The 25,245-nt window shown below is 51.4% G+C and overlaps 1 protein-coding gene across 6 annotated transcripts in view; it reads left to right on the top strand.

Annotated features, from left to right (window-relative positions):
* The first annotated feature begins 6,506 nt into the window (after positions 1-6,506).
* The window catches only part of CNTFR (ciliary neurotrophic factor receptor), a 200,801-nt gene continuing 182,062 nt past the window's right edge, over positions 6,507-25,245 (top strand). For 2 of the 6 annotated variants that reach the window (XM_085041928.1, XM_085041931.1), the window contains exons 1-2: positions 6,568-6,722; positions 8,868-9,041. Coding sequence is in view for 2 of the 6 variants with exons in the window: in XM_085041926.1 (XP_084898052.1) it covers positions 6,624-6,722 (99 nt within the window). In the remaining 4 variants the exon portion in view is untranslated. Of the gene's footprint in view, positions 6,723-7,480; positions 7,499-8,867; positions 9,042-9,669; positions 9,688-25,245 lie in introns of those variants that run through there. The other 4 variants (XM_085041929.1, XM_085041926.1, XM_085041924.1 and 1 more) reach the window with 4 other exon arrangements.

Genomic DNA, 25,245 nt, shown 5'->3' with positions numbered 1-25,245 from the left:
AAGACAGCCATCAACTCTCTTGTGAAAACAGGTCTATTTGGGCTCAGATGAAAGGCTCCAAGCTGATGCTATCTGAGGGTTGTTTTTTTTTCCTGATGGTTTGGGGTTTTTTTTGGTTGGTTGGTTTTGTTTGTCTTTTTTGAGGCAGGGTGGGGGTGTTGGAGGACAGAGTAGGGGAAGATGTTTTTTAGTTGGAAATTCTCAAGAAATTTTGAGAACAGGAACGTGTAGGTACCCTACCTGCTCTGACGAGATGATAAAAAGCAATTATGCAATTTGACCTAATTGTGGCATTTTTGCAATGAAAGGTTTTGCTCAGTTTTGAGAAGGAGCCAAATCTGTAATGAAAAGAGATCAGTGCTGAAGGGTCACAACTGGAACATTTCAACATGGAGTAAACAGGCAGGTGGGCTTGACACCCTCTGATTGTGACAAGTGTATGAGAAAAAAGTAGATATTTGTCCACTTTTGGGCTTGGCAGTCGTGAAGCTGAAGGAAGGGGTGACTGGAATGTGGTTAATGGAGAAGAGGTAGAGATACAGGAAGATGGCAGAGGATGCAGGAGCAGAAAGAAAAGGGCGTATTTCTCAATTTTTATGAAAGGGTTTCATGGTGCACAGCAGTGCCCATTCTGACTTTGTTAGTGGCCACAGTAGCCATCCATCTCACGGTATGGATGTACCCACAGAGAGGCACCAAGGGTGAGGATGGGGCTTAGCCCAAGCAGGTTTCACTTGCTTGCTTGAGCTTCTGGACTTATAGGATTTTGTCCTTGTGGTTAAGAAGGAGAAACCCAGCAAATCATTATTTAAAATGCATCTTTGAAAGGTTTCTACTCATTGAGAGCCAAAGAGTGGGGGGCACGGGAATGATGGCAGTGGTGGTGGAGGCATCTCTTCCCAGGCATCATATTTGGGATGGTGACTTCCCACTGGACCTCTCTCCTCTGGAAGCAGCTCATGGGATCTGCTGTTAAAGATGGGAGCTCTCTCTTCTCTTCATCCCCTGCTCCCCACACCCGGCACTGATGTTTCCCAGGTGTTTCTGACTTGCAGGGTTTGAAACTGAGTCACCTTTGATTTCTCCTGACATTTCCCAGAATTTTTTAAACTGCAATATTGTATTTATCCCAAATGTGGGTTTCTGGGGAAATCATGCTTTTTGGCTAAAGGCAATAGAGAAAGTAAAACGAAATTAATCATTCCTCACCAACTCCTCCCCCCCCCAAAAAAAAAACCCAAACAGAAAATATGAATTTAAAAAAACTAAAAAAAAACAAAACACCAAGAGCCCCCAACCCTTTTGAAAGCCATGGGAGCAGGTGTTTTCAAATTCCTCACCAAAAGACATTCAAAAAGCAGCTCTTTCACTTTTTTTTCATTCAAACCTGACCTTTTCATGCTAAAAACTTCAAACCGCTCTAATCCCTGGCTTCTGCTTTCTTATGTGAGGAAGATGATTTGTGATAGAAGCCAGTCCTGCAACCAGAGCAAGGAGCCACGCTGCAGCAGATGCTGGCTTGCCTTGAGGTGCTAATCCCCGGGCGGATCGTGGGATGAACCAGCCCTGCTGGCATCGGCTCGGCTTGGGAAGGGATCACACGTGGCTGGCAAATGGTGGGCTTTTGTGCCAGGGGCTCTCAACCCAGGCAAAAGCCACAACCATCAGGACATCCTTGCTTTCTCCAGGGCGATGAGAGCACTGCTGCCATGCAGTTCTGGGGGCAGTTCTGCTACAGAAGGGGCTGGAGACAGAGGATTGAGGGCAGTGCTAACCTGGGTGTGCCACATGCCAGCCACATTCCCTCTGGACACCTCCAAGGCTCCTGGCTCTGGTTGAGCCCCTGTAATTTGTCCTGATCCATGGGGAAAAAACACCCGACCTGGCAAACTCACAGGATTATGGTGCTGATTTCCCCATTCCAAGAGCATTGCAACACTAATCCTGTAATTCAGCGCACAGTGGTGCAAAACATGATTGCTTTAAGGCCTTAGTTCTTGCCTGAGATTTCATGGGCTTGCTCTTCTGGCACCACAGGAAAGAAAGTGCCGGAGGAAACCTTTTCCAGACCCTTATCCTGTTGTTCCTTGCTCAGAATGACATGTGCAAAAATGTATTTTAAATATGGCTTTCATTCCACGCTGAGCCTCTTCCGAGTGAGGAGCTGGCCACAGTGGTCATGTGGTGAGTGGGTGATGGGACAGACTTTATTTATAACAGGTGTCAGGCGATACTTTGTCATCGATATCTTACCCAGCAGCAGCAGCAGCAGCAGCGAGGGGTCTCTCCATACGCCAATCTCTGTTCTGCAGGAGTGGGTTTGGTAACACCATGCACCAAACCTGACATCCTGGCCCCATATGGAAACTCCACTCACTTATTTCAGCTGCCTGGTGAGACCTGGTTCCCTCTGTACCACTCTGCATCACAAATCATGCCCATCACTCATCTCTGAGACACTTGATGCCCATGATCAGGGCTACACCCAAGGACAGGATTTTCTTCTGCACAAATCTTTGCATACATGCATGGCTACATCACATTATGTTCAGGCTCTGGAGGTCCCCACAGCCTCTCTTTGCCCACACCTTGTTGAATGCATGCAAAGGCTCACCACCATCATCATGACTCTTCCCAGGCAAACGGGTAATCGGCTGGAAAGCCACAGTCAAGTCCTGTGCTTATAATCCCCATCTTTGTCTTTCTCACGCACCTCCCACTATCTACACAGGAAGAAGTTTGGCAAATGTAATAAAGACAAGGTGAAGTTTTACATAAAATATTCTCTCCTGCTATGAGTCCTGAGGAATTTTAATCAGTCCAGGAGTACCAGCAGAATTCCTTTGCCTGCAATCTTTTCATGATCTTGCTTTCCCCTCTTGTTCCTCGTGGGGAGCATTTGCTGAGAAGATGATTAAATTGGGCTGGTAAAAAGCTCGTCGGCTCCATAGCTTCCATCTTTTCCTGCTTCTTTGCAAGAACATTTGTACTTTTTTCTGGCCTGCGGCATGCAAGGTCAGCTGCTTTCTTTGCAGTTTTCTTGTACATTTCCTCACCATTGTTGTGGGGTTTTTCCCCCTCCAGAGAATCTCTTTTGTGCAAAGGCGAGAGACAAGGCTCCTAGCTCAGCCTGCTGTGTTGTTGTTCGCCTGAAGTCCAGCAGGAATTCAAGGAATGGTTCCCCACGTCTCCTATTCACCTTGCTCCTGCCAGTGGCAAGGGGTCGGGCAGGGGGCGGATATTTTGGGGAAGCCGTGAGCAAGGAGTGCAGACTCAGGGGCTGATGTGAGCTCAGGGATTTTGGAGGACTGAAACTCATCTGCTGTTGCCTGCCAGTAGTTCAGTGCAGGAATTTGGGCATTTTGCTTTGAACAAATGATTCACCAGTAATCATTTAATCAGCTCTCCCGATGTTTGAATAATCTGTGAGTAATTTAGTCAGATGTTTGCCACAGAGTATCAAATAAATGGTTTGGAAAGACACTGGCTCAGACTCTCACCTCGTATGTGTGCAGCTTTGGGGTAAACCAGGCCAATACTGTCCCCTCAGCTTTGGCCTCGAGTGTCCAAGAGATCTGTGCTGCCTTACAACTGGCCAGGACCAGCCTCAAAAGTTCAGGATCTGACCATGGCTCAGCTGTAGTATATTTTTGCCGTGCAGGTGTGAAGCATCTGCTCTCCTGCTTGGGGTACCACTGCTGCTGGGGGCAGGTGGGAAGGGTGTAATGTGGTAGAGTGGCATTTTTGGTGATGTGTCCTGGTTGAACATCAGTGTACAGGCTTGTGATGAGCTGCTTGCTTTCTCTGAGTGATTCCCACTGGGGTGCTATGGACAGGGAAAGCAGCCCAGGGTGAGGGATAGATGCTGGTTTATAAGCTAACAGAGAATCATTTCCCCAGGTTCAGCTCTCTTCCCAGACCTGTTAATGCTCTGTTATCTTTCCACTCCTGTCCCCACAAAATCACCTGCTCTCCTGACACACTTCCCAATGGCATCTGAGAGCTGCTGCTTCTTGCACAGCTTTTACTGCTTCTTTTTCAGCTCTGATCCTGGCTGACAGCAGGGAAGGATGGAGAGGGAGAATAAGGGCTTGGAATTTTTTTTCCTTTTCTTCCATATTGTAACTAGTCCAATTTAGTCCTGACTTTCTGGGCAGCAGGGTCACTCCCCAGCTCTGCTGCAACCCGCTGAACAGCCTTGGAGACTGTTTTCTTTCCTGGCTTTTTCTGGTGTTTTTTCTAGGACCTGCTATCACAAATTACCCCAGAGTCCCAACATGGTGTTTATAATTTGTGGATAAAACTAGTAACAATAAACAGATAATTTATTGTGCACTTCCATCTGAGGCAAAACATCATTATTTCCATCCAATTAATAGTGTCTTTTAGCAGCATCAACGAAAAACTAGACAAAACCTGGCAATGAAAAACTAGACAAAACAGCCCCCTTCCTCTGCCTGTGTGACACTGTCTCCACAACTGCAGGGAGAGGTGGTGGCTTTGATTTGATCAGCATTTATCTAGTTGGAACAAAAGAGGTTGACTTTTGTAAGCTTGCCCCAAAGATTGACTTTTTGTTTTTTTCTTTAACAGGAAGATCAGGAAGAAAGTTCTGCTGTTTACTTACTACTGTTGTTTTCTTCAGACCAGGAGAAGTCCTGGGATGCCAGGAAAAGTGGGAACCTGCCAATGGGAGTATTTCTCCCAAGTCTCCCTGCAGAGTTTTCTCGCATGTGTTGTTTCCTGAGTCACGGGGATTTGAGCTGGGAACACTCAGATATCTAGAAGCTGGAACAGCTTACTGCTGACCTGAATGCTGATGTCCAGGGAGCAGCACCCCAGCCCTGCCACAGTCACTAGGCTGGAAATAAGGGCAGAGGATGTGCATAATGAGTTACAGGGCTCTGCAGGGCTCCCCAAAATCTCCTGTGGGCACTGGTTCCTGCCCCTTGCTGGCAACTAGCCCCTGGCAAGGGAGCACGCTGTTTCTTCATGGACATTTGTCTTTTCCAGGCTGGGAAAACAGAGGTATTTATCTGCACGCTGGCAGCCAAGTGGGGGATGTGGCTGTGAAAGGCTATTCCCCCCAGGCCTCCTGCTCCATGGCATCCCCCAGCCGGTGCCACCGAGATGCCAGTCAGCCTTTCTCCAAATCCTACCCGCAAGGTGTTTGCAATTGCCTGGGCAGCTGGCAGGAGTTGGAGGCGGGGGTGGATGCCCTGCAAGGGTGCCTTTGCCTCGGCCTCCTGCCCACCCTGCCCTTCCTTGCCCCGAGGCCGCTTGGCTGTCCTTGCTCACCCTCCCCATTGGCTCCTGCTTGCTTGGCCTCACTGCCGCTTTAATTTTAGCAATTCCTTGGAAAGAGTCATTTTCCATAACTCAGCTCTCAGCGGAGCCCTCTGCCTGCCAGCTCTGCCTTCTCACACGTGTTGCTGGCGTGCCCCAGCAGCACACGCCTGCACCTGCCCGGCCAGGCCTGCCTGTCCCAGCCTTTTGCACACCAAAGCCTCATACCCGGCTCCCGTCCCCTCTTGGCACATTTCAGCCTGGCACTCCCAATTCTGTTATGTCATGGCTAGAGTGGGCAACCTGCCCCAGCTGTATAGCCACCCCTGGGGCTTCTCCCTCATCAGGAGTAACTGAGCACGGCACAAGGGGACATCAGTCCTCCCAGCCCTGCAGACCGCACCCACACGAGTGATGTCTCTCTTTCTTTACCTGCGATGGGAGATGCGGTGATCCCACATGCTACAGAGGAACCCACAGCCGTGGGGTTGTGATGGGTGGGTAGGGTGGGCTTGTTAAGCACACACCAGCAGTTTTTATTGAAGTGGGGAAGGTGGGTGCAGGTGTGGCTGCAATGGCTGAGCGAGAGGGAGCACAGCCCACGCGTGTGTTGGGTGTTTGGTTGTGCAACGTGTGTGAGAGGGGTGAGTGAGGTGTCCTTGTGTCAGTGTGCACCTTCCTGTGGCGCTTCTGTTGGGCACTCCAGGAAGGTGTTGGTGTGAGGGTGTGTGGCACTCACGAGTGGAGCGTGTGCAAGGATGAGCACGAGTGTGCACAAAGATGCTTTCTCTTGGGTTTGCATCTCGTGATGGAAGGAACGGGCCGTGCACGTGGAGGGCGCATTGTGCAAGACCGCGTGTATGTGCGTGGGGCACGCGTGAGCGTGTGTATGCACCGGGGCGACCACAAGCCTGCTGCTCGCCCTCGGGGCTGCATCTCTGGGGAGCTGGGGGGACCTTGCAGGGACTGCTGCTTGTGATGTGTGCGGGGCTCCGTCCCCACGGTGCTTCCACGATTGTGCATTTGCACGGGGGTGTGCGGTGCCTCCCTCCGGCTCAGCATCCGTGGGGAGTGAGGAGGCGGCAGCGTGTCCGCAGGGGCGTGGACCAGTGTGTGGCTGCGGGGGGTGCGTGTGCGGGGGGTGTGCGTGTGTTTGTGCTTGTGAACGGGGCTGAGTGTGTGCGGTGTGTGCGTGTGTGTGTGCGGGCGGGCGGGCGGGTGCGCGCGGCGCGGCGGGGCCGGGAGCGCGTCCCCGGCGCTGTGCCGGGGGGTGCGGGCTGAGCTCATCGCTGGCTCCCCGGCGCTCCTTACCAGTGGCTTCTGCGGTCACATGGGTTATGTGCTGGAGTTTAAAAGAGCTTATAGCCCCCGAGCCGGTGCAGAAGCAGCCGGTGGTTGCATGGGGTAGCGCCGGGAGCGGCGGCAAGGAAGGCACCGTGAGTACCGGGCGGCCGGGGCCGGAGGGCGGCACGGGGTGTCCCCCCACCCACGGGACGGGGGAGGCGGCGTGCGGGCACGGGGGTCAGCGGAGGCGATCCGCGGTGCCCGCCGCCGAGGGAGGCGGAAAGGAGGGCGGGGGGGAATGCTTTTTTCCCCCGCATTCGCCCTCGGTCTGGTGCTCCCTCCCGCCCCGCAGCCGCGCACCTTTCCAGCGCCCGCGCGTGTCCGCGCCCCGACGTGGGCCGCGCGTCCACCCCCCGGTGGAGAAACAATCTGGGCAACTTTCCTGCCCCGCCGTGCGCGTGTTCCGGGCGGGGAGAGATGGGGGGCAAGGCGCCGGAGCGTCCCCGTACCCTCCGGGGCAGCGAGTCCGCACCGGGGCGCGGCGGCGGGATCCCGGTCCCCTGCCCGGCGGGACCCCCGTCCCCTGCCCGGCCGGGAGGGCATCGCGGCCGGCACCAGGTTGAGGGCTGGAAGGGATGAGTCCTCCCTGCGGCAGTGCACGGGGCTGGAGCCGGGACTGCGGGGCGGCTCTTTGTAAACCGGAGCCCGTGGATTTCCTGGGCGGGAGAGCAGGCTTCTTCTCCTTGTCTCCAAAGGCGCAACCTGCCTTCTTCTCTGCTGTTGCAGTGCAGATTTTCTTTTCCCTTTTTTCTTTTTCTTTTTTTGATTTTTAATTTTTTTTCCTGAAGTGTGAGTTTAAGGAAAAGTGTCTGCAAGGCGCTTCTGTGGAACTGCTCTTCCCGGGCTAGGCAGGCAGTTCATCCCGAGCGTGAGTACAAGGGCTGCTTTCCAGAATTGCATAATACACACCGATCCCTTTGCTGCACAAAACTCCCTGACATTTCCACATCTTGGTGACTTCCCCCACTGCAATCTTAAAAACGAGCTGTGACTCCAATCAGCTCGTGAGCCAATTTGTTCTGCCTTCACTGGGGACAGAACCAGGTCTGCATGTTCCAGCTTCCCTGGCTCCTCTGGCAGTTGTTTCTTTAACCACTAAACTTTTTGGTATAACGATCAGCACTTCTTCACTCTCTCATCCTTCCCCACCCCACGCTTACAAACACATGTGCAGGGTCTGTTTAGAGCGCAGGTTACAGGAAGGGGATTGCTCGGAAAGCTGTTCAATTTCGTTTTCCCATCTCTTTGTGTTTTGATTTGCGGGATGGCCGGGGAGGTCCTTTCCTCGGATTGCTTTTTGCTCAAGAACTTGCGACTTCTGCTCGGATTTGGCGAATTTCACTGACTATGCCCGCTCTCAGCACACCACGTTCTGTACCCGTGTGAGGGACAGGACCTGCACATGCTGCTGCCGGTCCCACTGGTTATGTGTGCAGGCAGCGAGGCACTGACATTGGCTGCTTCCTGAAAAATGTACAAATATGTGGGAGCAGCCGTTCTTGCTCCCGGCTCCCTGCCCTACCCCTCCATGAGAAGTTAGAGCTTTGCTATGATGCCTGGAGATGTGCAGGGGATGCTCATGTCTGACCAGGCAGCCAGCTGGGACCAGAGCTCTCTGGGGATCAGTGCAGCGGGTGGACTTTCCCGAGACAGGCTGAGCTTTAGAAACGAGAGCCTCGTGCCTGGCAGACTTCCTTGCGACAGCTCTTGAAGATAAGTTTATCAAGAGCCTGTTGTCAGAGCAGGCCAAGCCATGATCTAATGATCTTATGTTATCTTTGGTCTGATTTACCCGAGGAGGACCCCATCCTGCCAGGACTCTGCACTCCCTTCCCCCTGGAAGGTGCTCAGCACCTCCTGGACTTTGGAAGGAAAAAGCCCTGGTACCTCTCAGAGCCACAAAGCTTGTGATGCACACACACATTCAAACAACTGTGCAGCCAAGGCTTAGCTTTCGGAGACGTGACTGACCCTCTGAAGTCGGCAGCAGGAGTTTTGTGGGTTCGAGCCCCAGCTCCTGGCCACCCTCAGTTAATTCCCTGCAAGCTGGAGGCACCCATCCTGCTCCAGCTCATGCTGGGGCTGGGTGTGCGCCTGGGGAGCCTGTCTCTCAGCTCTGTCGTTTATTATTGCTGCCGCTGCCATTATGCCTGACAAATGGGAGTTGCTGAGTAATGTGCTGTTTGTGTGTAAATATCTGAGTGCTCGCAGCTGAGCTCACTCCTGCCACTTTGCAGGAAGCCATCTCAGCAGCTTTCCCCCTGTGAAGACCCAGGAGTGCAAAAGCATCCTTCTGCGGGGACCTTCCCACCACTACCGGCAGCTCTAGCCTTCGCTCTCCGCTGCTTCCCTGCGAGCGTGAAGCCTCCATCCTCCTCGGCTATCGTGGCCGCCCTCCTGCTTTCCTGAGTGTGAGTCAGGGGTGGGAAAGGGCTGTGTGTGTGTGTGTGTGTGTGTGTGTGTGTGTGTGCATGTGTGTTTGTGTGTGTGCGAGCACAGGTTCATTTGCTCCTGAGGGTCCTTGTCCGAGGCAGAGTGAGTTTTGGGGACTTTTACTGTTTTGATGGAGGCAGTCATGCATAACTAGGAAAGGAGTTTCAGGTTGGCTTGGGATTTTTTTGCCTGCCTACTCAGCTTTGAGTTCCCCTTCATTTCATCCCAATACTGATGAAGATGCTAAATTACTCCTTCCCATATCGTTTTCATCCCATTTGCAGATTAGCATCCAACAGCCTCCTGCAGTCGGTACTTGCTCAGCCCAGCTAGTCTGATCACAGCTTTTTTAATCTCCCCTAGTGAATCAATCCCTTCTTCCTCCTGATCATTTTTGTCGCTCGTTTTTCTGAAATCCCTCCAATTTGTCCATTTTGTGTCGGTGACGTATGCCTGGCCCTAAACATGATGTATACCAGGCATGGCAGTGTGAGGGAAGGACACCTCCTCCCCTCCCACCCCGCTGGGGCTTGTGATGCTTTGTCAGCACTGAACTGAGTTACTTCCCCATTATTCTAAGCTATAGTCCCTGCTCGGTGTTGCAGAAGAAAGCAGCATACTCAGGTCAGTGCCCTGGGGAGAATTCCTCCAAATTTTGGTGATGGGTTACTGAGGTTTGCTTGCATGCTGCTAGCAGATGTTGGAACGGGCCGGTGGTCTAGGTGGATTTCTGGGGTGCCTCTTCCCACAAGAACTAATAGTTGAACAGGAGGGATAAAGGAAATAAGAGAGGGTGAGCTGCCTCAGGGCTGCTGGGCAGATGGGGAAACTGAGGCACATGCACGCACATTTCCTGTGCACCTTTCCAGCACATGGCTCTTGTTTAGGTGCTCTGTGTGCAGGGTCTGGTCTCCATTGCACTCATTAGTGTTGCAGTCAGCATGGGCATTTTCCTAGGAGATGCTGGATCTTTGGTCAGGGCAGGCTGGTATGCAGGGATGCTGGGCTCTGAGCTGATTTTGTGCATTGCTTCTCATGCTCGTAGCCAGAGCCTGATGCCACAGGTGCTCTCATGGGGAAGAAACAGGGTAACGAAGTGCCTTGCACTTGTGCACTTTGAAGTTTTAGCATGCCAAACCCTGAGCTCCTAGCACCAAGCATTCCCAATCCCTGGAAGGGCCGTGCCCTTCCAGGGTCTATCTATTTTTAGGAGGAGTTGTATTCTGGACAGTGTCCACTGCAGATGCTCTCTGCCTCCTCCTCTTGGCCCTTCTCCAGGGACACCGCTTGGGCTATCTGCTGGAGGGGCAGATCTTGCCGGGGCTCCCCCAGAGCAGAACGGAGGTCGCACCGTGTTGGGCACGGGGACAGCTGGGGAGCTGTGGCTGCCCCGGGGTGCTGGGGAGGGACAGCAAGCTCACACTGCCCTTCACATGACCTGTTGGCAATGGCATTTCGCTATGCTCTGGGTGCCAGCAGGACGCAGCGGCAGCTTCGCTGCGGGATAAGCAAGGACACTGCCGGGGCCAGGTGGTACCCGGAGCTCGGCGGTGCCCGGTGTCGGTCCGTTCGCCAGGATGACACTAGGGGGCACGAGATCTGCTGGAATTCCTTTGTTGGGGATGGGAAAGGAGGATGCAAAGCTGCTCTTGACCCTTCAAGCCCCGTGCATCGTCCCCCTGCCCGCACATCATTCCCCGGCACGTTTTGTAGGATTACGAGTGTTAAACCCCACGAGCTGTCCCGGGTAACTCGTCTTGCTGCCAGGGCAGGACGCAGCTCTACGGATGCTGCTCCACTGGGTCTGTCCATCACTGGCCGTGGAAGCAGCAGGAGTAACGATGGAAGCGCTCAGCCAGAAACATCTCCGAAACGAGAAGGAGATGGATGCAGCCAGAGTGCCAGGGAATCTCCGGGGAATCTGGGAAATCCAGGAAAACACCTTAGCATGGTTTTAATGCCCCTCTAGAGGCATTGTCCAGAGCTGGGATTAAGTTAGATTCAGGGCTGGCTTTCAAGATGCAGCGTGTTATGGTTTCATTTTCTGCTGGTTGTTAAGTTCATGCATGATGTCTCCTCAGGGTCATGTTTTCCCAAAGCAGCAGAAACTTTAGAGAGTCTGATTTAATGAATGATTCTGATCGATCTGAAACATGGAGAGCGCGCGTGTGTGTGTGTGCATTATATATGTGTCCATCTACATATCTGAGTTGAGTGCAAAGAATATGTTTTTGAAGGTGTGTTTATGCATTTCTGCATACATCCAGCTGTAATATTGTCCTCTGTCCTTAAAATCTATTATTCCAGCTGTGAATGTGTGTATATATATTAAAACACTGTATACTGGAGTCTTTCTCTCTTGTTATAACAAACCTCACAGAAAGCAAATAAAGAGACATTGTTCTCATAGCAGGCTTTTAAGGGCTCAATATTTATCTTCTATGAATTTTGATAGTTTTTGTTCAGCATGTTTGCAGTTATGATGGTGGTGGGGGTGTGCCTATCTACTTCAAATTTTGTGCTATTGGGAAACTGAAAACATTTGGATCATTTCAGTTTATCCATTACCTAATGAAAACAGAAATCAAGTTTCTGGATTGAAATGCTGGCACTTGATAACATTCTGGCATAATAATTTCTCAATGGCTAGGGTTTTTTCTAATGCCTTCTCTTGCCAGATACCAGGCTCCTTTGCTGGAGCCCTGCTTCTCTTGCAAGCCCCCAGGCAATATTTTTAGTAGGACACTGACGCATCGCAAACACTCCTGTTCTCCGAGAAAAGGCTTTGCTGACTGTTGTTGAAAGTAGCACTAGGATGGCTAGAAACGAGAGATCAGAGGAGGACGATGCTGCCACTGCGTCAGAGCGTTTGCTTTGTGCCTGCGATGGAGGTTTTGTGTCAGGTCGCGCAGGTGCACGCCTGTGCGGATGTGAGGGCAATTCCCCAGCTGGGCTCCGAGACAGGACGGAGGAGCAGGGCTTTATTTATTTTGAAATGCCTTGCGAAATGGAAGGAGGTCCAGGAAGAAGTGCCGAGTCAACTTTCAAGTCAATTAGGGAGGTATCTGGAGGTGTGAAGTGGTTTGAAGAGGACAGGGTGATTTGTCTGAAAGTGTTGCCTAATTAGAGGGTATAGTCAGGGCTCTAATTAGCCATGACACCCTAAAGATGTCATCAAAGCCCTCTTGAGGCATGGCTGATCCAGTGTCTTGGCTGTGAGCTGTTTGGTCAGTGTGGCTGTGCACGGCCAGAGCATCCACCCTCTGTCTCAGAGGCAGCGCAGATGCTGGTGCTTGAAGAGGCTCTTTTCCTTTCAGGTGACTTGTGATACCCTCCGGGGCTGCTGCCAACATCGAGTGATGTTCACAAAGTCGCAGAATGAAAGGAAAGCTGCAGCAGTTGGAAGAATTAATACTGGTGCCCATTATGTGGGAAATCTCCAGTCTTCTCCCCGAGGGGGATCACTTTCTGCTGCTCTCTGCCTGAGGGAGGCTGGAGGAGGAAGGCTGTAAGGGTTTGCATTAAATAATGCTGTACTAACAGCTGGTGGAGGAATCATGACCCCTTTCTTAGCATTGCCTGACAGAGGGGACATGGGATCACCTGAAATCTGGCTTGCCCAGACCTGGTTGTATTTAAATACTATGCAACACACCCTGTGAGGGGGAACTGGTGTGGGAAGCCGTACAAGAAGTGCTGGGAAAGAGGGAAAGGCCCCTGGGAAGGCTTTTCCCTGATACTGGAAGCAGCTTGCACCCTGGCGCTCTGCTGCACCAAACCCAGGTGGTGGCTGGTTGATCCCCCTTTGAGAGGAGGGACTGGGGGTTGCTCCCTCTGAGGCTGCTCTCACTGCCTGTTCTTCACCCATCAAAACCATTGTTCAGTCTGCCCTGTGAGGAGAGGAGAGCACAGCAGGAGTTGCCCATTCCCAGCAGTGGTGCTAAGAGCCAGAAGGAGCCACCTAAAGCCAGGGAGTGGGCTGGTGGATGAGTGTGGAGAGCAGAGACCATTGCCATTCCCAGCAACAGCGAGCAAAAGCATTCTCTGCTCTCTCAGGGCTGAGGTCCTCGTGGCTGCCAGAGCCCTCTGAATTGCCGGGGGAGAGAAGCAGTGGGTGGCTCAGACCTCCTTCGCAGGAGGGAGCTGTTACTCCCGTTTCAATGGGAGACAAAATAGTTCCTGGGGCAAGAATATTCCCCGTGTGTTTCATCAGTGCTGTGAGCAGCCTGGCTCTGCTAAAGGACTGGTGACCAGTTTTGCTGTTTTAGGTGCTATTTCAGCCCACTGAAAGCAAACACACAACCAGGCACATCCTCATGCTAACAGTTACCAAGGGATGCACCTGCTTTTAATCATGTGGGTGTCAAGCCAGTGAATTAATTACATTCACAAAGTTGCAGCCTAGTATTTTCCCACTTTGCCCTGTCTCTGGTGACATCCCCAGGCTCTGGAGTACATGTGCAAATTACTTGGAGACTCCTGCTTGGAGACTCTCCTGCTTGGGCAAGCAGCCTGGCTCGGGTACCTGGGGGTCAGGCACAAGATTTGGTTGTGAAATCAAGCAATATCGTTTATAATAAAACAACCTTATATGTGATTTTACTATAGGTACACTCTCCACCTTTTGTCTACAGCCTAAAAAACGCTGGTGAAAATGAGGACACATCCTTTCCTGTGGTTAGTGTGGTTCTCAGATGCAAAGGGGAGGCAGCCTGTGCTAGACTTTACCCCCAATGTGTGATTTACCCTCCTCTGTGCCACTGAACTAAGGGCTTGAAAAATAAATATGTTAAAAGGAAGAAGAGACAACAAAAGGCTGTTGCTGCTCTGAAATTTGATCAAAAAAAAGCTCTGTCCGGTCCTCTGGGCTTCTCAGTTAATGAAGAGCTCCAGAAATAATAGTGTTACAGTAAAGTGCACCCACAGATAACTGTGGGTTTGGGGACAGGACTGCTTTGTTCTTGAGGGACCAAGATGAAGTTCATTTAGGATAATTTTGCTACCCAAAGAGGGGGTTATTGTCACTCCATAAATCCAATGCCATTCAAAGCTGCCTGGGACCTCTCAGCTTTGAAATCCTTGCCTAGCCTGTTGTCTCTCCCCAGCATGCCAGACACACATATGGGTGGGAGGCTGTTGGATTTGGGAGCCCAGCTGGTGGGGGTGGGAGAAGTCACACCAAGCTGCTGCTGCTGCTTCTCCCGGCTCGGTGCAGAGCGGTTTCCTCTTGCCCCATATCCCAGCCATGTGCGGGGCGGCCGATTGCCCACACGTGTTGCACAGACACGTTTCCATGCTGCCTCTTTGTGCCTGCCCACCTATTTGCAGCTGGGGGAGCTGAAGCTGCTTTTTCTTGTGATTTGTAAAAAAAGTCTCTCTCTGGATGGGGTTGTCTGTGCTTTTATTGACCTGGTTACGGGAACGACAGAGGCTTTTCTGTCTCCTGGATGCGTGATTTCTGCAAGGGCTCTGGAGCAGGGGCCGGCTCTTGCTGCTGGTGTGTTTCCAGTCCTCCTAATGTGATTAGTTTGACAGGCCCATTGGGTATGTTGGCCAGTCTAGTTTTTATTTTGTGCGGGAAAGTAAGTGCTATGACAGGGCACAGAGAACCAGCTAATGCTGACATCTGTGCAGGAGGGAGTGCTCTGGCAGGACAGTATTTTTGACCATGCCTCAGATGTGCTGTGCCACCTGCCAGAAACCCCTTGCCCCTTTGATGGGACATTTCTGTAATATCCCAACTTCCTGAACATTTTGGAGGCTCTTCCTTTTTGTCTGCAGTTGGAGTTGTTTTGCCAGAAGGTGCAGTTTGGGCTCTCTGGAACCTGAGTGTTGAGGACACCCCAAGCATGCACATAGCAACTCCATGAAGGTTTCCATCCTTCAGAAGTCCAGCAACATACCATCAATCATTCCCATGGGCACACCCTGCCTGCTGGGCTCTGGTTTTGTGTGTGCTGCCATCTTCCAGCAATGCTGAGACACATCATGTTTTTGGGGCTTGTTTAGATGAGGACAGGATCATCAGTGCTTTGTATCCCCACTCTGCAAAGTGCTTTTTGCTACGCAGACACATCTGCTCTCCCCCATCCCTCTTTGCTCTGGATCAGCAGTTTCAGGTTCACCCTAGCTTGTTCATCTGCAGAGTGAGGATGAAGAGGAGCTTTGCAAATAGCCATGGTGGGCCCTTGACTTCAGGGACATGCAGCATTTGTGCTGCCTAGTTTTGGCACACCTGTACCTGCAGCCAGGCCAGAAATGGTGGGTTTTTTCCAAGCAGGTCTGCCTTATGCACAGGGGAGAGCCACTTGTGCTCTGATGGACTGGCTATGTCCCCAGTCCTGCCACAGCAATGAGAAGATGACACGATTTGCCCAGGCCAGAAGAGCCAATGTCAAAAGGATATGTATTGATGATTTTGACTTTGCCTATCCCAAGGAATTGATCTGGCCTGTCTTTGGGTATAGGACCCAAACTAGGGGTTTGCCTAACTGCACATCTGCGTTTAGGCTTGGAGGATTCCCAAAGCTGCTTGCTGTAGTACATTACCAGGGTCAGCCTTTAACCTTGCCACCTCCAGGGCTTGGAGGGAAAGCATCATTGCCTACAAAAAGCGGAAGCTGAAACCTGGAGTGGCTTTGGGATTTCCTTTAGGTCCCAGAGCAGAGCTGGTAGCAGTAAACCAGATTTCTTGAGCTGCTAACAGCTCATGCCAGCTGTGGGACACATTAGTAAATACTTGAGTAGATCAAAGTAAAGCATCTCGTTCTTTGCGCAGCACTGTGCTTATCTGTCTATCTGTCTGTCTTTCTGTCTGTCTGAAGTGCTTCTGGCAGTCAAACCCAAGACGACATTTAAAGGCTTTATGTTTTTTCTCTCTTGCCAGTTTCAGATCAAATTTGCTGAGCTGTCAAGCTGAAGATGCTTTTCCCCTAAGTGCTGGCCCAGCAACAGCTCCATCCCTGCATTGGAGGAGTCCAGCTGGGTTCCTCCTGCCTCCCATCACTGGCATTAACATGTGGGGGCTGGAGCAACAGCTCTGCTGGTGGACACATGAAGAGAAACAGATTTTAGCTTCCTTTTTCTCCCTGTTGATCAGGCCATTCAAGGCTCAGCCAGCAGTAGATGTTCAAAAGCAGCAGACAGAGCCAGTTCTGCACTGAAAAGGGGTGTTGGGGTGGAGAGGGCAGTTAGAGACTTGCAGGCCAACCTTCCTTCTCTTTAAGCCTGCATCTGACCTAGGTCCTAGAGGCAAGCATGTGTGCAATGAGCTGGTGAGCCCTCAGCAGAGTCCCAGCAGGCTGGGTGTCTGCCTTGAGACAGCCAGCACGAGTGACACTAATCAGCGTGTCACCCACTGGGTTTCAGCAAGGAAGGCAAATGCTGTCCTTGTGTGTGCAGCGCAGAAATTGCTCCCATGTCCCTGGAGGCTGTCACTGCAATGCTTTGCCATGCTCTGCTGGTGGGGAGTGGCACCAGAGGCCTCTGCTGCTGCTGTCTGCCTTGGGGACAAGCACAGGCACGTGTCTCCAGCTGGAAGTCAGCCTGGGGAGTGGAGAAACCTCCCCAGAACATGCATTTGCAAGCTCTGGTGTGTCGCAGTCCCTCACAGGCAGTCACAACCTTCTGCCACTGTGTGAGCAGGAAGGATCAGTGCCTGTTTCCTGGCATGGGAAGAGGATGGTGCTCACCCTGCTCTGGAGTAGGGAGCCTGGGGTGACTGCAGGCAGTGGGGCATCCCTTGGTCCCAGCACCAGCAGCCACCTCCAGCTTTAGTCCTTGAAGCACTTTTGAGGGTTTTGTGCAGCTTTTAACTCCATCCCTTCCTCTTGTGCAAGTCTTCTTCCTGACCAGGAACAATGATAAAGTCAATCCTAAACAACTGTGGTTCACTGGCTTTTTCCAGGCTCTCACCTTCCACTTTACACTCACCAGATCTTCCATGGTGCCTGTTGGGAGCTGTCTCAGCTGTCCCTGAGAAGCATTTTTCAGCAAGGATGGCAGTGTAAGAGGGTGCCCCATAACTCAGTGGGGTGCTGCCAGTTTAACACAGCCAATGCCCCTCTTGCAACCCCAGCTGTGCCTGTGAAGGACATCAAGCAGCTGCTAGACAGCAGAGACATGGCTTGACCTGCACCTTGGCTTTTCAGGGCAGAGTTAGGGTATGTGGATGGAGCAAGGCTGTGTGACACAGCAATTACAGAGTTGGCTTCAATGACCAGAGAAGCCAGAGGTTGTTCTTGTCACCCAGACTAGGAGATGGAGGAAGTTACTTATTGCTCTATCCTTCCAGAAGTAGCTCAGATGCCTCAGCAACAGGCAGCTCTCTAAAACTGAAATTAAAAATGAAGGAGCTCTTCTTTTGATATGTCCTGGACAGTTAACCCTTTCAGCCATACCATGTCCAGATGGGATGACCAGGCTCCATGGGACTCAAGATCATCTCTTTGGAGACATCTTTGGGCATGGCCATGTGGCCATATCCACAGGGCAGCAGTGCAGAACACTTCCATCTGCAGATTTGGGATTTGCCCTAGGTAGAGCCTCTGCCTCAGTACTGCTCAGTTTGAAAGCCCTGCCTGCTTGCTGTCCCCCCAACAATTGCTGCTGTGGACATTAATTTTTCCCAGATTTTTGCTTCCCTTTGAATATCTCTGCTATGGATCTGCTATGGATTACTGCATGTGTTAGCTGGTATTTTCCCAAAGCTGAAGCTTGTGCTATTTCCTGCCTGTCTTTCTATGCTTTCTCTTGCTCCCTCTTCTGTCATGCCTAAAACCACCTTGGGCTTTTTTTCTGCTCACGTTAGAAAGACTTATCTTCTTCTGAAAGGTCATAAAATGGAAAGAAATGGCCATTTAAAATATGAAGAATCCTGTCCACCTACATCTTGCTTAGCACCTCCCCAGCTGGAGAAAAGTGACTCAAGACCCATGCTATATGGGGTGGGAGGATTAATCAGGTGTTTTGTGGATGGGGAGAGCCTTGCAGGGCAGGAGCAGGCTGCTGAGGCTGTCAGCAGTTTGCAGGGACTGCAAGGTGAAGCTCCCAGCTGCAGCAGTGATGGGAGCAGATCTGGGAGTTCCTATGCCAAGAGGTCTGAAAAACCACACATGATGGTGAGGCTAAGGATGAGGCAGTGAGATCAGGCTGGATGGGTGAGAGGGGTGTCTTCTCTCTGGTGTTGTAGCTCGGGTTTCATGTTGGGGAGCAGGAGGTGTAAAAATTAGTCAGCTTGTCCTTTAGCAGTGTTTTTCCACAATTCTCTGTAGATTCGGAAGTGGAAACTTATTTTAGGCTTGAAGTCACCCCAGTGCATTCTGTTCCTCTAGCTGTTGGTGCTGTTCAAGCTGAGGCTGTATGGGGAGCTGGTGATAACGTTTTTTTTGATGTCTTCTTCTTTAGTTCTGCCCTCCTTAATTGACAGTTGTAGTCTTTTATCTCTTCCAGCTGCTGCACTTGTCTCTCCTGAAGGAGAGTGGGGCTGCAAGGAGTGGGACAGGATTGCTGTGGATCCTCAGGCCCTGAGCTGGGGACAGAGCATCCCCAGTGCTGGGTCCTATTGCTTTGACCCAGTCCTCACGCTGTGCTGTGGCAGCTCCAAAACCCATGGGCAGCCCTGTTTGCAGGGGGAGGCTGAAACAAGGTTCTAAGAGGATGGAGTGGGAAGGGTAGCTTTACCTATCTGGACCAATGAGCCCCTTTGTGCATATTTTTTTGGTCTTAGACCTTACCTTCCTTGTACCTTGCATCAGAGTAGCAGGAAAATACTGCTTTTCCCAAAGCCAGGTGCCGGGGGACCACCGCCTCATGCTATAAGCTCAGGAGTCAGACAGCAGCTTAAAGACTAAATATATCTGCCGCTGCAGCTCTTGGCTTCTACAAAAATAAATCTTAAGGAGGTAACTTTTTGCTGTGCAGTTCTCAGGGCTGGCTCTGCTGTGGTTTCCACTGAGATAGCATTTGGCTAACACAGCCAGCGACGAGTGGAACAGGCCTGGAGCTGTATAGAAAGTGATTAAGATAAGGCAGGGTTATGATTTGCCTGTCTGATCCTGAAGCTTTGTGCATTATTTAGTGTGTGTAGCAGGAGGTCAGTAGCTTCCTGATAATTTTCATTAGATTAGTCAGGCAGGATAATCACCTGCTCAGGAAAAACCAACTTGACACTGTCTGTTCAATAGTTGGGGTTTAACTGAAAATAAATAGTCTTGTAATTATAAGGACATTGTCAAGGTCAAGAGGCTCAAAGACTCACTTTCTTTTTTCCTCTGGTATGTTTACAGAGATCCTGCAATTCTTTGTGAGATTTTTTTTTCCTCCCTTAAATTCAAACCGAGATCTTCAGGGCTCTTAAAAGAAATTCAACACTTCCACAGCAGTAGACGTGAGTGGTGTTACAATAGCCAAGTGGTGCTTGTGCCCTGCTGCAGCTGAGTGACCCCATGCTAATGAGCAGGGCACTCACTAGCGAGCTGGGAGTGTGAGCAGCAAGCCCAGGCAGACCTAAACCAGGGTAGAGATGCTCTTCCCTCCTCCTCTGGGCTGACTGTGGGATGCATCCAGCCCCAGAAGACTGGGCTGGGCTCAGGTGGCAGAGGGTATCCCCTCCTTGGGAGCAGTCAGCCCAGCACGAGTGCCACCCTGTAGAAATGAAAATGTGCATTATCTCCCACAGGTGACTTGGCTACTGTGGGCAGCTGAAGCTTTCAGAAAGCCCAGCAAGGAAGAGGTGAGAGTGAAGCTGATGCCCTAATCAGTACCAATGGGCTCTGCAAAGGGTACTTTGCTAAAGAAACAGATGGGTTATTAAAGCTGGGGTTGGTGCTTGTGCAGTGCTAAAATGCCTGCCCTTTTTCATATTAAAAGGGGTTGTGCTTGCTATTTATCTTCCTCATACAACAATAAAGCTCAGAGGGATCTTTGTAATCTTCTTGATCTGTCCAGCTGCAGGACTGGTGCTTGCTGGGTGAGATCTGGCAATGGCTTGCAAGTGCTCAAGGTAGATTCAGAGGTAGTAGTATTAGCCCAGGGTGATGGAGAGCTTGCTGTGTCCATGCTGCTGCTGTGGTTCCTTGGCAGTTCACTGCTGAGGCAGGCAGCCTTGGTTTGAACCAAGCAGTGGTGTGGAATATATGGGGGAAGCTCTCAGCTCTCTGTCCTGAGCTCAGCTGCAAGCCAGGAGAGCTGCTGGCTGTGCAGGGAGCCTTCAAAACTGGTAACCCATACTGCAGAAGAGGCAGTGCTTGCATGCTTGTGCCGGCTGTGCATGTCTCTGCCATGGGAAAATGGAGCTGATGTGGTGGCCACGCGAGCTAGCTAATGCCCCAAGTCCTTGCTGCTTTTATTTTGTTTTGTTCCCAGTCTAATTGCCCATAAGTGGGGATTCTTGTCATCGGAGCTGGTGGGGCTTGCACTCAGCCCATCTTCACTAAGAATCTGCTGTTCTGGCTCCCTGTCACGGGCTTTGACGGATGCCCGGGGGAAGGCGAGGGCACGGCTCGGCCTGATGTGCCAAGTGACGGATGGAGTGGCCTGATGACTGATGCCACGCGTCCGCAGCAGGCACGGGTGCTCCCTCGCTCTTCCTCCACGGGAGATGGGAGGAGAGGGGGCTGCCTTGACAGCTTGCTTTGAAAGCAAAATTACTCCAGGGCTGGATTTCTTCTCCCCCCTTCCCATCATCTTCTCCATCCCCCCCCTCCTTTCTTTTTTGCTTGACAGAAAAAGCATAACTCGTCTTTAATTGGTGCTTTGTGCCTGTCTCCTGACAGAACTCAGCAGAGAGGGGGCTGTCTGGATCAAAACAGCTCCAAGTTTTGAGACTGTTACATGTCTGGCCTCCCTGTTTAAAACAAAAAGAGCCCTCAACTTTTATTTCTAGCCCTCCTCCCCATTTTAAGCCAATTCCTTGTGAACCATGAAACCAAGCAGCGGATGCTGTTCCAAGCCCTCCTCAGACATCCCATCGAGGAGCCTGACTGACGCACTTGACCTTCCGCTGAGCCTGGGGTTTGGAGCATCTAATTGGCATGTACGTGGAAGGCTTCAGACCGCTTCATCATCTTACAAATCAGACCTGCCAGCGCCTGAAACACAGAACAAATGTTGCATGGCGGATCAGACGGGGAAGTGGTCTGCACTCCTCGGGCAGCGCTGCAGTGTGGTGGCAGCAGGGGGAACAGACCTGGCCATGTGCTTGTTCAGCAGAGCTCCCTACATGAGCAGGGCAAAAGCAGGATTATAGCAGTGCCCCCTGTCCCTTCAACTGCCCTGTGGTGGTTTCCTTCTCTGTTGAACATCTGAGACTATATGAGGCCAGGTAACATCTGCTGGGGACAGGTGAGGTGGTGGGAGGAAGGCCATGCCCTTGTGGTGCTTCAAGCTCCAGCTCTGGCAGAAAACAGCATTATGAGACCCACTGGAGCCTTTGCAGGCTGGGCTCACCCTGGTCTTTGCAGAGCAAAATCACAGAATGATGGTTTGGGTTAGAAGGGACCTTAAAGATCATCTCATTCCAATCCCCTGCCATGGGCAGGGATACCTTCCACTTGACCAGGTTGCTCAGGGTTCCATCCAGCCTGGCCTTGAACACTTCCAGGGATGGGGCAGCCACAGCCTCTCTGGGCAATCTGTGCCAGTAGCTCACCAGCTCACCAAAAATCTCATCATCAGATTTTTTGCTGCAAGATGTGGCTCCTGCCTGCTTGAGCACTCCTCTCTCCAAGGGGTTCCGGTTCCTCTCCTGGATTTCTGGAAGGGGCTTGGATGTCTTCTAATGCTGCTTGTTCCAGCCCTGCCTGTTGGGGTGACTTCCAGGAATACAAGGCATAGACTAGGTGTGTCATTGAGGTCCTTTCCAACTGGATCTGTCCCTGTGCAAAAAGGGGACGGCAAGAAAACCAATTGCTTTGGTTGGAATTGGAATTATTTGTCGTTTATTTGTTTCTACTATGGGGTTTGCAGGTGTTTCTGCCCTTCCACAACCAGAGGCAGGGATAAGGCAGCTTGCAAACTGTTCCTGGTTGGGAATCCCGCTGGGCTGTGCTCCTAACTCTGCTTTTGGTGCAGACCATCTGTCAAGCAGGTGGGGCAGAGATCATTGCAAGTGGCTTCACAGCAGTTGCTCGGTCCCTTCTGAGGCATCAAAGCAATGATGCAGGCATGATATTTCTGTAGGTGTTTCTGGGACTCCTTCTAGGATGATGGGAGCAAATCACAAAATGATTTGTGGATAAATATTAGGCAATTCCATGGACATATTCAGGAGCCATGCCATCGGTGGTAAGCAGCACTTTGGGGGAAAGGGGATGCTGAGCAGGGGCTTAGAGGAGGATGCAAAGAGGGGAGTATTTGCAGCTGGAAACTGGTGACATCTAAGCAGGGCCTGTTTGCTCAAGGAAAGGTGGCTGCAATGAAGGACACATGCAAAAGTGGGAGCCTGGAGAAGAAGGGGGCAGTCAGAGTGGTGTTACAGTTGGCATCCTTGAGCCAGGGAAGCACCATGGTGAGCAGATGATGGTCAGAGTGAGACTACAGTTGCTATGGAGACTTCTGGAAAGAGAACTGGTAAATTGGATTGTCCTGGGCTCAGCTGGAAGTGACAGCTAGGTCTCCATGAGGAGGAGTCAGAGTCATACTGCTGCAACTGCTTCACAGAGCCACCAAAGGGCTGTGAGGAGGGTCTCTTCAATGCTTGGTGGGTGTTTAAGTACAGAGGAGAAGGGAAAGAGCTGGGGCTGAGTCCTGGCTGGAAGGATGCAAGTCTAGAGTCACGTCACTGCCTGTGGTGAATTGTGCTGCTGCGATGATCTTACCCCACTCTTGGGAAAGGCAAGGAAGGGAAATACCACCTGTGAGAGACCAAAGCCCTGATGGGCTGCACGTGTTGTGCAAGATGGATGTTTAGATTGTGGACAGAGCTGGAAGCCCAAAGGAAGAGGTATTTGAGGAAAGCAGACCCTTTGAGCTTGTTCCTTATTATATTCTCTGTGGGAGCTTTGGACTCTCTTAGGGAAGGGAAGAAAAAATAAATATCAGTTCCATCTCAGCAAAATCCTTATTTGCCAAGTAATCGTGTCCAAGGCTGTCTGCACTCTGCATTGTAGGATTTTGCTTCACTTTTTTTGGGGACTGTTCCAGGCATTCTCCCTCATGGGTGGTCTCTCTCTCCCATCCACAACTCTTTTGCAGCCAGCCAGAGCCTTTGCCAGTTTGTTCTCTGCTCTGGGTTGAGCAGGGCATTGATGCTATGGATTGTTCTTGTTTCTGAATTTGTAAATTCTATTCAGCAGATCAGTATTTCAGACCCTTCCCAGAGCTGACTGTGTGGGAGAAGCTGGCAGCCACATTTGGGGGCCACTTTTCTCCTATTTTTACTTCCAGGTCTGCAGCCTCAGGGCTCCCACCATACCAACAGGTCTGGTTGTCCTCCTTGGTGATTTTTGAAGAAGAGCAGAGCAAGGTGCTCTAACCTGGTAGTTTAGGTAGTAATGTAGTAAGTTTTTTTTGCTTTTCCTTCTACCTCAGCTTTAGTTGCTGCTCTCTTGCCAGTGGAAAATAACCAGTGTATACCCATTAAGTTCCTGAGAAGTCTTAACTTTATTTCTAGGCTGGAAATACCATATTCCATACAACCACAACTAATGGCTGCAGTAATCCCAGCGCTTCACTGTAGTCTCTGGGGAGCAGCCCACTACTTCTCCAGGACAGATGCTTGGTTGGTATCTCCTTGTTGCTGCTAGGTGTGTGATGGACAGCGGCTCCTCAGCCCTGAGTCTAGAGGAAGAAAAACGGGGCAGTGATGTCCTCCAGCAGAAGAGGTTGGGTTGGGAGCTTTCTGCACTGTGCTTTGCTCTGGGGGCCAATTTTCTGCCCCTTCAGCCTGCTGAGAGCTCAACCTGCTGCAAGCTGCTGAGGTGTGTGCCCCTCCAGGTGGAGAAAGTGCAGAGGCTAGAGGAGGGCATGGCCTCTTCCTGGATCCCTCTTCCCAAGCGGTGGGATTCAAAGCTGGGGAGGGAGTCCCTCTTGGAGAGTTAGTGGGGAACCCTAATTGCCCTTCTTCCCAAGGCTCCTGTGCGTGTTAACGACCTGTAATGGGGTGGGTTGTGCTAGCCCATTAAGCCCCAATGGCGTCCTGGTCGACTTAAAAGTGTGAGGAATTTCACTCAACCGCGTTGAAACACTTCCACCCCCTTTAACGGCTTCACGCATTGATTTAACCCTATGGCACCTGGGGTTATTGGCTGGGAAAAGCCATCTGGCTCTCCCCAGCCTCCTGCCCTGCCTTCGCGCAGCCACTCTGGCCACCATTCACATTTCTGGGGGATCTTATTAGCGGGAGGGCTGCTCTAGCTCTTGCCTTTGCGGTGCTCCTGGTGGCTGGCTCGACAGATTCGGTGTGGGAAGCAATTTTCCTCCCATTGCACTGAGCGTGGTCTTGCTTTGCTGCTTTTAATGAGAGTACTTTTGCCCTGGCTTGTGTCAGCTGCAGCCCACCTGTGCTGCCAATTACTCCAGCGAATCTTGTGTGACCTGCCGGGCTGGATGTCCGAGGTTTAAGTGTTTCTGAGCTGCAAGGTGTGAAAAATCTCACCAGTGCTGAAACAGCGGGGTGGGTGAGCGGCTTTCTGGGTTATGAGAGACCTGAGGACATGGTGGTATCAGGTGCTGTTGATCTCCGGGGAATTTAGAGAATCAAGGGCTTGGTAATTGCAGGCATGTTGCCAGCATGTTGAGAAAGAAATGCTTAATCACAGGCTCTCTGCCCTCTTTGTTTTGTTTTTTTTTTTCCTGGTAATTGAATTAGTTAAATGTGTATTGTAACACCTCTCTGCCTGGGTAGGCTGGGAAGGGTACACACACAGACCTGAGGTGTGCCTGTGTGCAAATAGAGTGACAGGGCTCTGTGGGAGCGGCAGCGGCGGTTCTGCTACATAAACACGAGGCATCTGTCACACATTTCCCATTTCTGCAGAAGCTGGCATGCTAGCCAGCATGTGCCTTGCTCACACTGACCCAGGAACAGTCCAAGATCAGCTCTCTGCGGTGCCCACGTAGCCGTGACTTCCTTCTGGCGGGTGCCTGATGCTCAGATTCGTTCCCGTCTCCTTGTAAAAACTGTTACTGTCACGGTTTGAGTCATTACAGGGCAGGTTTGAAGGAGAATATTGGCTGGGCTGG

This window comes from Lichenostomus cassidix, chromosome Z (assembly GCF_008360975.1).
Source record: "Lichenostomus cassidix isolate B80296 chromosome Z, HeHo_3.0, whole genome shotgun sequence".
Lineage (NCBI taxonomy): Eukaryota > Metazoa > Chordata > Aves > Passeriformes > Meliphagidae > Lichenostomus > Lichenostomus cassidix.
The sequence above is the reverse complement of the archived record's forward strand: the minus strand, read 5'-3'. Positions and strand labels throughout refer to the sequence as shown.